A 13,761-nucleotide genomic window follows, 5' to 3' on the forward strand; every position below is an offset into this window, starting at 1 on the left:
CCTTAATTGTTCTGAAGTTTTTGTCATCATGTGGTCATCTTGGTAACGATATTATCTGCAAAATAAACACTTGCCCATACATTTATAAAATATGCATCAACATATTCAAAACAAATAATTTATGTATAATTCATACATGTTAACTACAGTATAACATACTTGGCCATATTCTACTCATGTTATTAGCTTTCATATTTAAAATGTAATCATTCTTTTATTTCTATTTTATCAATCATATCGATATGCATAAATGAAACAAAATTATAATATCTTAATTCTCATCAGAAGCAGAATTACTCAAATATTTAAACTTTACTTTGATAACTATAATTTAGTAAGATCAATAACATATTTCGTCTTGGTATCCACGTACCAGTGGAATTAAACAGATAGCATATCATAAGAATTCACGTTTATATGTGATCATTCCAAAATGGTTCTGAGTTTCTAATTTAAAGTAAAGTAAATATATACAAAACATGGTTGAAAGTTTTTTTCAAAATTGACACATGTTTGGTTATTTTTGACATATGATTTCCGTATCTTCCCAAGTAGCCGATCCAGGACTGTACTTGTCCCACTAGACCTTAACTTGGTCTATTAGATGATTCCTGAGCTGTCGAACCCTACATTCCAGTATACGTAATGATTCGACCGATATGATTCCTTCGTCCGATACCTGCAGTTCCTTCCATTGAAGGTTATGAGATTGGTCAGCTATGTAATGCCTTAATACATTACATGAAATACATTATGAACTTTATGCAAGTAAGGTGGCAGTGCAAGACGATATAGGATAGGTCCAACTCTTTCCATGACTTTAAATGGTCCAATAAATCGGGGCAACAACTTTGTCCCTTTTCTGAATCGAATAGTACTTTTTTTCGATGTGATGTGGATGAATTCCTAATCCCCTACCTCATACTTCCTATCAGTTCTGTGAGCATCAGCATAACTCTTTTGTCTATCATGTGCTTCTTTTAACCGTTGTCTAATTTCTTCTAATGCTCTGTTCTAAAACTTGTAAATCAATAAACCCTAAACCACACTGGCCATCTCTTTGCTTCTATGCTCTGATACCAAATGTAAACCCTGTAAATAATTAAAATTTAACAAAATTTCATATATCAAATTGACTGATTTGATGAGGAGTACCTACCTGGTTTCCTGCGGATGAAGAGGCTTCAGATTTGCTCCAGCTTTCGCTCCTGTTACCAAAATACCATAACCTCCCAGCCAAATTAAGTACAACCTAGGTACTCAGTCCAGATTGCTTCTCAATCGCTGCAATCTATTCCCCGTGCCCAAAAACAAGGCTCACTCTTTTCTGTTGAAAAACTCTGTGTTACAAATTTTCCTCCTCCTTTCGACCCCCCTTTTCGACCAACCGTCCCTTCCTTCTTATAAGTCTCCGTTCACCGACTTCCTCCATCTCCGTGTCCAAATTATGATACGTGTTGAAATTATAAACAAAATCTGATTTTATTTTATTCGAATATCTTAATTTGATTTAATGATTTAATTTAATTTATTTATTTTTTTATTTCATAAATTTTAATTTACTATAGGTGGGTCATTATAGTGTGGGGGCACAATAATAACCTCATGGATCTCCAAATGAGTCAAAGATGCATGTATATTGTCTGCGAGGGCTTTGAGGATGGTGTAGGGGATGCCACATTGTCCTACAAGTCTTGGGTTAGCTATCAAGTGCATGGTACATCTCTGAGGTCGGTTGGGCATAGGTGAACCAGGGGCATCTTCCTCATCCAATAGGAGCATCTCTGACCATCCTTGGGGATCCATGGAGTGTTTTTAATTGTTGTGGAGGCCCATGGCTCTCAACACACACCATACATGGGCCAATGTAGCCCTCTGGAGGATTAGGACCCCGTATAGGGAGACCAAACCCAAGATAGAGACCATCTGCAATCCTGCATAAGATCCAATGCGTCCCCTAGCCTTCTAATACAACAATTCATTAGGGAAATTGAGTAAATGAGCTTACCAACCATGGACCCTAGTTGGGGACTTCATAATGGCATGCCCTTCCATAATGGGCTTCGGGATGTGCCAATGTCTCCTAAACTCCAAATGGGGTTAACCAAGTATCCTATTAGGTGGTTTCCACTTCTAAAGGGGATAATATGTTCAAGGTACATCCTTCAAAAGGTGGTAGCATGTGACAAATAAGTGAATGAAGTAGGGGATGAGAAGGGACATCTCTGGGCTACATGTTGGGGTACAAGGGTAGCTAATAAAGGGAAGCCCACACTTGGGTTTATAATGTATAGGAGGGAGCAATCGTGGTACATAAGGTGCCTTGGCCTTGATTTTTCCACACTTCTTTATATGCCTTTTGTCTTTTTATGATTTTCTTTGATTAATTGCTAGGGACTTAAGGGGTAAGAGCATGATGCATAAGATATAGCCATGAATGACCCTTTTTAAGGTAGGGTGGTTCATTGCCCATTGGGGATTGGGACAATCATGGGTTCCTATATGATGAAAGAGGCTCATAGAACCTGTAGGAACCAAGGTGATGGCCATGATGATTGGGTAGAGCTCATGTATTGGTTTTTTCCTACATGTTAAATGTGTTTGTTCTGGCCATCTTTTGCATTTTGTGGTAGATTTCCCTATTGAATATTACCAAATATGCGTTTGCCTTTCTTTTTAGCTGCTTCAACCTCCGGAGAATCATTCCAGGCTTGACCCAAGGTGTGGGCAAGGGGAAGGGGCGAGCTAACCCCATGTGGACCCAGTGGAGGAATGTGGACCCAGGTGGGAGAAATGATGAATGGAGTAGTAATGAATGGAAAGAGGGTAATATAAGCTAATAAGGGAGTGGGACTACGTAACCAAAATCGGGATTTCCCATGAAATACCATCCCTAAAGCCAAATGGTTAGTAGAAGAGATCCCCCGGAACTAGAATGCAAGGTTAATATCCAAAAAGGGTCTAGGGGACAAGGGCATGGACCTAACCCATTCTTTCCGTCGAATCCCCCCATTAATCCATGCCCAGGAGTGTCCATGATAAGAAAACTACAATACTCAATTATCAAATGGCAAGGCATACCTTTAGGTTTGGGAGGCCCACCTTCAAACATACAATCATGGCAGATGGGCAAGGAACCACATGGTTGGCTCAGGTGGCAGAAAAATGGCACAAATGAGCTAGTTGGTGGCTGCAAGGGGCTGTTGGCTGTCGGTTGAGGACCATCTTGGAGAAGGAAAAAAATCTCCTAGGGATATCACCCACAAAATTATGGGTAACGTCTAGCTCCAACTAGGACGTGATCTCTCAAAGAAGTGGGTGAAGCTATTCCAACGGGAGGTCACGAGAACTCCAGCAATCTCTTGGTTATCGTAGACCTGTCACCTGCACATATAATAGATGGAAAAACGCGGGGTAGCATGCTTTCGCGGCGTCGCATGATCGCACATGCTATATGTTAGGCCATTAAATCAACAGAAAATAAAATATGCAAATATGCATCTATGTATCACGAGAAATATCGTATGATGTTAGTTCTAATGTAGAAATCATCATGCAATGCATCCTACCCCAACATGCATATGACGAAGCTATTATCAAGTGTAATCATAAAGCCAGTGCAACCAACATATTATCAAGTTGATATAAATATGACTGCCTATATGATTACTTATGCAGCAAATCCCAAAGCAAATGCAAACCCAAACACATGGAGGATGATGTGGGCAGGAGGTGGGAAAATATGATGCCCACACATGGATGATTATGTGAGAAGAGGTAAGAAAATGATGTAATCTAGTCCACGAGATCTTCTCTTGCAACCAAAATATAGAGATGTCAACAACCAAGCTCATTAACTTTTGATGGATGGACACCTATGGCATATCACTTCCACGATTGTCCTTATTATTTACGCCATGGCTTATGGCCTTCATCGGGTTATGATTAGTAGGAAAGGGAGGTCGACGAGATGGAAAAACACAAGTAGGTTGCACATGATGATTAGACTGGAGAGGGGGGGCTATGGAGTAATCAAAATCCTAAGGTTGTGTCCAAGAAGGAAGAGTATAATCAATGAAGGGATTTTCCTTAACACTATACTCGGGAGGGGGGAAGGACTCACAGTTACTTGAGATCATATGACCAAGGGTGAGGGAATCACTTGATGAAGACTCAAGATGATGACCAATAGGAAAAAGGGAGAAAGAAGTATTGTATTCAATGGGTTGTGCTTTCCCAAAATCATAATTTAAAGGCTCAAGTGATTTTAACATAGAATCATACTCAAAAGACTTGGGAGCCTTATCAATTTCCTTGGTATCAAATATTGTGTCTCTCCTGAAAGGAAAATTGATCACTTCCAATTGCCCCTCTTTATGCAAATGAAGATTCTCCTTCCCAAGGTTATCAATGGTTGTGTCATCATAAATAGTTCATGAAGGGAAAGGAATCCTAATCTCATCCTCATCCTCCTTGTCGGTGTCATAAATGGGATCACAATCAAATTGAGGACTAGCAATTTCCCATTTCTCCTTTTCAATGTGGAAATAATCTTCAATGTCATCTTCCAAGGGGCTAATGGGATCCTCTTTCTCAATATTTTCAAAAGAGGATTCATCGGGAGTAATATCCTTGAGAAAGGTAAGGTTGGTCTCAATTTCACTTTCCATAAACTCATCCTTCCCAGCACATGTGTCCTCAAAATCATCATTTTCATCATGTGGACCCAAGGAGGACTCGTCTTCTTGCTCATTACCTAGATTCTTAATGTCTTGATGATGCTTGATGAAGGCTTCCTCTTGGATGCTTAATGCAGGGTGTACTTGAAAATGTCTAAGAAAGCCATCAACGAACTCTTCAATAGATGAGATGCTCCTAGGTTCATGATCATGCAACCATGAGTTATGACCACCAAGAGATCCCATGAACAATAACATAAGGACATCTTGGTGGACAACCTTCTCTCTTGAAGCATGTGCATTAAATCTTTCTACGTGGTCAATTGCGGAGAGTGGATCACCATCAAACACGGGCACCCCACGTACCATCCTTCCCACGACACGATTAAGTTGCCCATGGATGATAGCAATGTCCAAAGCAGGAAATTTATCAAAGAAAGATAACCTATTTGAGGTATACGTGAAAAATATGTAGGAGTCACCAAGTTGAAATTAAAGATGCCTAGAAAAATGTTTGCTTCACCCTATAACCATCGACCCTAAAGTTCAATGAAGAATTAGGGCTTTGTTCTTCCAATGGAGTCGCCAATAATGATATGTCAATATGTTGTACGGGGAACAAAACACATGTCTCGTGTCCCTGGCAACGGCGCCAAAATTTTACCACTCAAACTTGCAGGGGACCGAAAGGGAAAGTGCTAGACCAAGGGCAACAAATGGAGACTTAACCAACTGTCACCTCAGTTAAGGCTCCCTACTAGTTACGGACTTTCACCAATATATTATGGAGTCATTAATGAAGGATAAATCAATAAGTGGATATGGAGTGACCCAAATAATCCCTTTCCAGAAGCGGTTGAAGAATAGAGCTTGCTTGCTTTCTAAGCATGGTACAATGTCTTCTAGGAGAAGGATGGGAGGATTTGAGGGTTACGTTTAGGGAATATGACTTGTGAAAGACATTCTCAATCCCTAAAATCCTTGTTGAAATTGGTATCCCAGATGGTTCTTGAAGAATTGTCTTTTCAAAGGAATGGGACCACACGGACCAAGTGGACCCAGCCTAGGTTAGGAGGTAAGAGTTTAGCAACCAATGATGTTTTTAACCCAGACAAGGAGGGGAAAGGATCAAAGAACGAATATTCACTTAAAGGTGTTGAATTGATCCTATAAGGCACTAGCCTTGGGGATACTAGGGCAAAGCTTGATCTCAGAGCTAGGGCTTGGCTTTTCTCACAACTCCATCGTCGGAATGGCTTCAAAATTAGAGGATGCCTTGAGGAGACACCAGCGCAGGAGAGGCTAGGAGATCAAACTTTTTGGAGGGCTATCTTGTTGGGAAAATGATGCCCTAGGTGACCCAACTTGGCTAGACCTAGAAAAGGTGAAAAAGAATTGATTTTAGGTGACCACCTATTGGTATATCAGTGTCTTAGTCTTGGGAGAATGGATTCTATGATAAATATGAATGAGGACCTTGGTTCTTAGTCAAGGACGCCTCAAGACTACTTCGCTAGCCTTCTAGGTCAAAGAGAAGCAATCTTGTAGCTTTTATACTTCGATGTGCAAAAGGTGATGGCTTATCAAGATGAATTCATTGATAGAATTATCCCTAGGATATTTCATTCAAATTACATGGCCCATACATTGAGAGGTGTTATATAGATACAAATTTCCACAATCTAAGCAGTAAATGCATGCAGCAATTAGCCCTAAAAATAGTGAAAATCTCAATCCAATGTATATGACAAAGTAAAACAAGAATAGCATTAAAATCATGTACTTACATGTAATAGAACATATCCAACCATCCACAATTTGACAATAGAGAAGCTCCAAGATAAGATAAACCAAATCCACACATCAAAATTCATCCATCAAGTTCAAATTCATCCTCCAAGAAAAAGTGTGAAATTCTCAAGAGAGAGAAGAGATCCAATCCAAAGTGATAATAAGAAAATGAATTTATCTCACTTGTATTTATACACTAATGAGGAGTTCGAATTAGTCTCTTAGGCCTACATAAGCCCCAAAAATAAAATAATGTGCTAATAATCTAACTTTTGGTGACAAACCCACCAAACTAGCTCACAAATGAAAGAATAAGCCTCTCAAGAGGTCAAATAATAATCTATGCATGTCGTAGGGCCCTCTAAGAGGCCTGACAAGTTATCCATGTGTGCCATGATGAAGAGTAGGACCCTCAAAATGGATGGACAAGGGGTTGGCCCCTTATTCTCCAAAAATTAAACCTGTGGTGCTCTTAATGGGTGTGGGGCACAATAATAACCTCATGGGTCTCCAAATGAATCAAAGATGCATATAGATCATTTGCAATGGCTCTGATGATGTTGTAAGGGATGCCACATTGTCCTCCAAGTCCTGGGTCAACTGTCAAGTGCATGGTACATCTATGGGCTCAGTTGGGCATAGGTGAACCAAGTTGATCTTCCTCGTCCAATGGGAGCATCTCTAACCATCCTTGGGGATCCATGGAGTGTTTTTTACTGGTGTGGAGGCCCATGGCTCTCAACACACCCTACGTGGGCAAATGTAGCCCTTTGGAGGATAAGGACCCCATATAGAGAGACCAAACCAAAGATGGAGACCATCTGCAATCCTGCATAAGATCCAATGCGTCCCCTAGCCTTCCAGTACAACAAGTCATTAGGGAAATTGAGTAAATGAGCTTACCAACCATGGACCATAGTTGGGGACTTCATAATGGCTTGCCTTTCCATAATGGGCTTCGAGATGTGCCAATGTCTCCTAAATTCCAAATGGGGTTAGCCAAGTATCCTATTAGGTGGTTTCCACTTCTAAAGGGGATAATATGTTCATGGTACATCCTTCAAAATGTGGTAGCATGTGACAGATAAGTGAATGAAGTAGGGGATGAGAAAGGACAGCCCTGGGCCACATGTTGGGGTACAAGGGTAGCTAATAAAGGGAAGCCCACACTTGGGTTTATAATGTATAGGAGGGAGCAATCGTGGTACATGAGGTCACTCGGCCTTGATTTTTCCACCCTTCTTTATATGCCTTTTGCCTTTTTATGATTTTATTTGATTAACTGCTAAGGGCTCAAGGGGTAAGAGCATGATGTATAAGATATAGCAGTGAATGACCATTTTTAAGGTAGGGTGGTACATTGCCCACCGGGGGTTGGGACAATCATGGGTTCCTATATGATGAAGGAGCCTCATAGAACTTGTAGGAACCAGGGTGATGGCCATGATGATGGGGTAGAGCTCATGTATTGGCTTTTGCCCACATGCTAAATGTGTTTGTCTCGGCCATCTTTTGCATTTTGTGGTACATTTTCCTATTGAATGTGGCCAAATATGATTTTGTCTTTTTTTTTAGCTGCATCAACCTCTGGTGGAATCATTCTGAGCCTAACCCAAGGTGTGGGCGAAGGGAAGGGACGAGCTAACCCCATGTGGACCCAGTGGAAGAATGTGGGCCCAAGTGGGAAAAATGATGAATGAGGTAATAATGAATGGAAAGAGGGTAATATAAGTGGATAAGGGAGTGGGACCACATAACCAAAATCGAGATTTCTCGTGAAATACCATCCCTAAAGTCAAATGGTCAGTAAAAGAGATCCCCCTGGACTAGAATGCAAGGTTAATATCCAAAAAGGATCTAGGGGACAAGGGCACAGACCTAACCCATTATTTATGCCAAATCCCCCCATTAATCCATGCTCGGGAGTGTCCATGATAGGCAAACTACAATACTCAATTATCAAATGACAAGGCATACCTTTAGGTTCGGGAGGCTCACCTTCAAACATACGATCATGGCAAATGGGCGAGGGACCACATCGCTGGCTCAGGTGGCAGAGAAATGGCACAAACGAGCTAGTTGGTGGCTGCAAGGGGTTGCCGGCTAAGGACCATCTTAGAGAAAAAAAAATATCCTAGGGGTATCACCCACAAAATGGTGGGTAATAGGGCCACCGAGCTAAATGCCAAAATGCAACCTGTCCCTAAAAATTCAAAGTGCTCAAAATGGATTGAAAATGGACATCGATGTTGCTTGCCATACTATGTCCCTAAAAATCCACTCACCTACTAAAAATAGTTGATCTTGAGAATCTAATAGAATTCACATTGTAGTCAAATCCTCCCACTAGGTCCTCAAATATGAAATAAGATCAACAATCAGACCACTCCAAAAACTATTAAAAATAAAAATTGCTAAAAATAAAACCATGTGCATTTCTCCCAAAAGGGTGTCCAAAACCACGATCGAGTCATGCAAAATATGGCACCACAAACTTACCCTAATCATACCCTTGATGGGTTTTGAACCTCCCATACTTACTTTGAATAACACATTGAATCTATAAGTATGGGGCACCTGCTCTACTAAATCACTTATCCATTTGTACCTTTAATATATCCTCATCATGTACCTACGTGTCCAAACTATGTCCAACAATCTATCCCTAAATAATGAACACAAGCAATCATGTGTTAAGTTTGAAGGGTACTTGAAGAATCGTTGATGTTGCATCAATGGGCCGACTAACCAATTCACCCTGTAATGTACTCATGAACCATAATCATCAAATAGTGATCTTTGGTCTCATCCCAAATGGTATATGTGAACATATTTTGTAGATTAACACTTTGATTTATAAATTCAAATTTGGTGTTAACATACCCCATTGAAAGATTCCACAAAATAACAAAAATGTAGAAACTACATTCTTACTATCACTTTTTAATACTTTCCATACCTATTCTTTCCTTTGACTAGTAAATTTTCTATGTTCCTACTCCACTCTTTGACCAATTAATAGGGTATGTTACATGGTAGATAAATCACATATATATTGCATGCACAAAATGCCTTCCTATTGGATAAAGATCCTAGGTCCTAAGCATCCCTCCATACGTTGTGCATTACTTAGTTTTTTTGCACAGGGTTGCGCACTTGAATACTACACTTCAAAGATATCCCACTAAAGAAATTGGGTAGTTAGCACCATGCAACAAATAGAGAACAAAGATAGATCAAGGAAACTAGGAGGATTGAGGCACAAAGGAAGATAGAAATGTGGTATGATAGTTAACATATTTTTATGTCATGCAAAAATGACAACCATATCTGATTTGGCTCAAATGGTATAAAACCATTAATAATACCACATCATAACTTCCAACTACTCAAACATGCATTGTGTTAATAAAGATATACCACAATGCCCAAACTTGTTTTCATCTCTACTAAATAATATCAAACAAAGTCAAATGAACGACAACAAATCTAACGAATGATGCTATGCTAAGATAATATCAAACAAAGTCAAGTGAACGACAACAAATCTAACAAATGATGTTATGCTAGGTTGTAGTCAACCAACCAAACACAATTTTACCCCATACTTTGAAATGACTAAAACTTATTAAATACATATCCTATAATATAAATTTGTTATTCAAATTATCATATTTCATTATAAAAATTTTAAAATATATTAATTTCTCTCTAATTATAAGCAAAATAATTTTATCTCCATAGGACTGAAGCTTACTATTTACCCATATATTATAATATAGATATTATTTAGATATATCATATGTTTAGTATAGATTTCTCGAATTTATTATTTTCTCTCCCATTCGTATAAACAGTCCCTTTATTGACTTTTATTTTTTACATGTTTCACTTTTATTTTTCAACGAGTGCTTTGAGCTTTTCCTCGTTTATTAATTTAAAAATATGAATTTCATATTTTCCTTCTTATTAATTTTTTATTATTATTAATTTTTATTTTTTATATTATTATTGAATATGGATAATGATGAGAATATTGATGAAAAGGAAAAAAACTTTTTTTTATTGAAATTGTTTTGCAATCTAATAGAAATTTTGTCTTAACTATAGTATTAATTAATTAATGAGGACTTTAATTATGGGACTTTATTTTTATAGGCTTTGGTTGATTTTAATATAATTAGGTTGTAAGAATTTTGAATAAATAAGTAAATCAAAACACAATTTTTCTTTGTCGATTAAAATAAAATTAATTTAAAAAACACTAAAACTAAATTTCACAATTTTTCTTTGTCGATTAAAATAAAATTAATTTAAAAAACACTAAAACTAAATTTTGATATTAACAAGTGCCATGTAAACCTAGGATAAATAATTTCAAACTACATATACAAGACAATAAAAGAATATATATCATTCTCATACATTCTCTCCAATAGTTATGACATTTCACAGTAGTTATTCATAAAATTTAATTATTGTTAATGGCATTATCATTAGATGACGTTTTCTTATATTTACACCTTGTTTAAGCATGTTAGATGAATGTATTGTTAATTTGGTAGTTTAGGGACAAATTCCCTCCTTTAGACAATGTTTCTCATCAAGAAAGAGCCCTCCTAGCCCTTGGAAGAATTTAATTTGGTTAAGAAAAAATATAATTCTATTATGACAACCCACATGTGTACAAAAGGTCATGTCGACCCTAAAAAGAAATTGGACACCCTTGGATGGCCATAAGTACTTGTCAAGTGACCCTCATTTGGACATCATAATCAATCATTCTTCCTCTTTCTTCTTTGGTTTTGGCTCACACGGGTCTGAAATTGGTTCGAAAGAAATTTGTTCGAACAGGTCCGAAATTGCAATGTTTGAGATCGCAAGTGCGGATGAGGGTTTTGGTTCACAACCGCAAGGTTTCCACGAGGAATTTTCGGCTGCAACCGCATGCACGCAAGCCTCTGTGTGCAGCCAAAACGTTTCAAATACATGCATATCTCTCTTTGTGCGGCTAGGACCTAGGGTTTCATTTTACAGTTGACCGCAGGCTTCTAAACCATTATTTTTATTAGTATTATTGTTGGGTTCATCTTTGGGATATTGTTTGGTTGGTTTCACTGAATAGTCTTGTGAATGAAGAATTGAATTATTGTACTCTCTCATTGTTGAACATTTTATGACAATCTAATAAGAAAAAGAATTTGAAAGGGTTTTCCCCCTTGTGGGGTTTTTCCCTGATCTTCGATTAATCCTGGTGTCTTTATGTGTGAGTGTTTTTCTTCTATTGTTCCTTTATGTTCCACTGCATTGATGATGATATCGTTATTTCTTTATAATTGCATATGTTGTTAGTGATGGTATAATGATGTGGGGTGAATTCAATATGTAAATAATGAAATGTAATTATCAAAGCAAAGAACAATATACCCCTAAGGTGATATAAAGTTTTGAGGTAGTCCAAATTCTTGCTTTAGAGTTTAATTTTTGTATTATACATTAAAGTTGTTGCTATGGTTTTCCTTGGGTATAATTATGTTGTTCGCATATATAATCCTCATAAGGTTCTTGTGTTTCCTGTTGATCAATCATTTTTTTGTCTTGGTGATTAATTTTGATTTGTGAATATGGTTATCATGGGGATTGTAGCATCTTGTTTGTATTTCAGATTTGAAGTTCTCTTTTCTATATGCCCCTTTTTGTGGGTGCAATGTTTCAAAAGTGGCCTTATGTATACCCATGGATTAACCAAGTTCTTCATATAATATGCATCTCTCATCCACCCTATGTTCAATGTAAACCCTCCCTTAATTAAAAAATGTGGTGTCCAATGATATTCTCAAGGAGACTACACCTTATTAGTAACTCAAATTGCAAAAGGAGAAGAATATTTGAGCATTGAGGTTGATTAGTAAAAGTCCCAATAATATAGAGCATGATACATTACCAAGTAGTTGGTGGTAAATATTATTCACTAATGACAAATTCCAAATTTATATGTTTGGTAATTGGTAAATTGATTGAGACCTAATGAAATTGATCCTCAATTCTTATTTGCTAAATTGATTAAATCTTCATAAAATGGATAGGATAGGATTATCAATTTTATATCGTTATTATAAAAATAAATACCTCAATGTCTCATGTGAAGGATGCATGGTGATAACAATGAAGTTACAATGAAATTAATACCATACTTGGAAAGAAAACATTAAAAATACAATGTGTTTTATAGTGGTACTAATTGATTTGTTCTTTATTTTATATTGCAGACTGGACAACAACAATCAATTAAAGCATGAGGCTTGGTGTTCATCTCAAGTTATTTCTCCTATGTGCATCCCACATCATGAAAGGGTTGAGCATTATATTTCATTGACTTCAATTCAAGTCTAAGATCAATATGAAAACAAATTCAAAATTCATATATTCCTACAATTCTAATGTAATGTAATTTTTGGTTGTACTTAACATGAACTAAATTTAGATGGTGATGTACATCTAGTAAGGCCTTGTAACCACTCCCATGAGAATTTTGGAATTTTGATGTTATTTATGGATTATGTTTTATCTTTTCTAACTTATGAAAATAATTTCAATTTTCCTATGAATGGCCATGATATTGCTTGTATGTTTTCCTATGCCTTTGGGAGGAAACTTTAAAACAATTGGCTAGGCTTCCAAATATATTCTACTTAATTGTAGATGATTTTCCATTTTTTTTTAAAGATGATATGAAAGTGATGCACATGAATTATAACTTTTGCAAGCTTATCTAATTCACATAAGAGGGATAACAATCTTTTTGCTATTGTAAGTGGCATTTCTCTAAAAGATTTAATCGCACACACAATATTGCAAAGTTTTGCACAGAGACGCACATAGAGAGAAGATTGATTGTCTTATTCAATAATCGAATAAGATGCATCATAAATTTCATGAGAGAGACAATCCATGTACACAACTAAGTCGGTATCTTTAGCAATATCAATTTTTCCTTCTCTAATTACTAACACGAAAATACTAATATATATTAAATTAAAGTACATTATTAATATGATGGTTAGATTACCATCACCATTCTTCTTCATATGGACCAAGATATTGTGTAATATACACATTTGCATATTTTTTCACTTCACATATTTACAAGTTATGATTGATATCAAAAATAAACCTTCGCATGCTTTGTTTGTTCACGAAACACTATTACTTACTAACTTCATCACATTTTGATTATCAAAATAAAGCATAGTTTTGTTAGATTGTTCTTTTTACAACTCAATAAATATTA

At 36.9% G+C, this 13,761-nt stretch overlaps 1 protein-coding gene across 2 annotated transcripts in view; it reads left to right on the plus strand.

Moving 5' to 3' along the window:
* LOC149190532 (vacuolar acid trehalase) overlaps positions 1–13,074 on the plus strand; it is a 548,002-nt gene extending 534,928 nt beyond the window's left edge. For both annotated transcript variants that reach the window (XM_089413421.1, XM_089413420.1), the window contains one exon: positions 12,740–13,074. In XM_089413421.1, the coding sequence (XP_089269547.1) occupies positions 12,740–12,769 (30 nt within the window). In that variant the 3' untranslated portion in view covers positions 12,770–13,074. The remainder of the gene's footprint in view (positions 1–12,739) is intronic.
* Positions 13,075–13,761: the final 687 nt, after the last annotated feature.

The sequence above is a fragment of the Pinus tabuliformis genome, chromosome 3_1 (assembly GCF_031772625.1).
Source record: "Pinus tabuliformis cultivar Carrire ecotype Pingquan chromosome 3_1, CPIR1, whole genome shotgun sequence".
NCBI lineage: Eukaryota > Viridiplantae > Streptophyta > Pinopsida > Pinales > Pinaceae > Pinus > Pinus tabuliformis.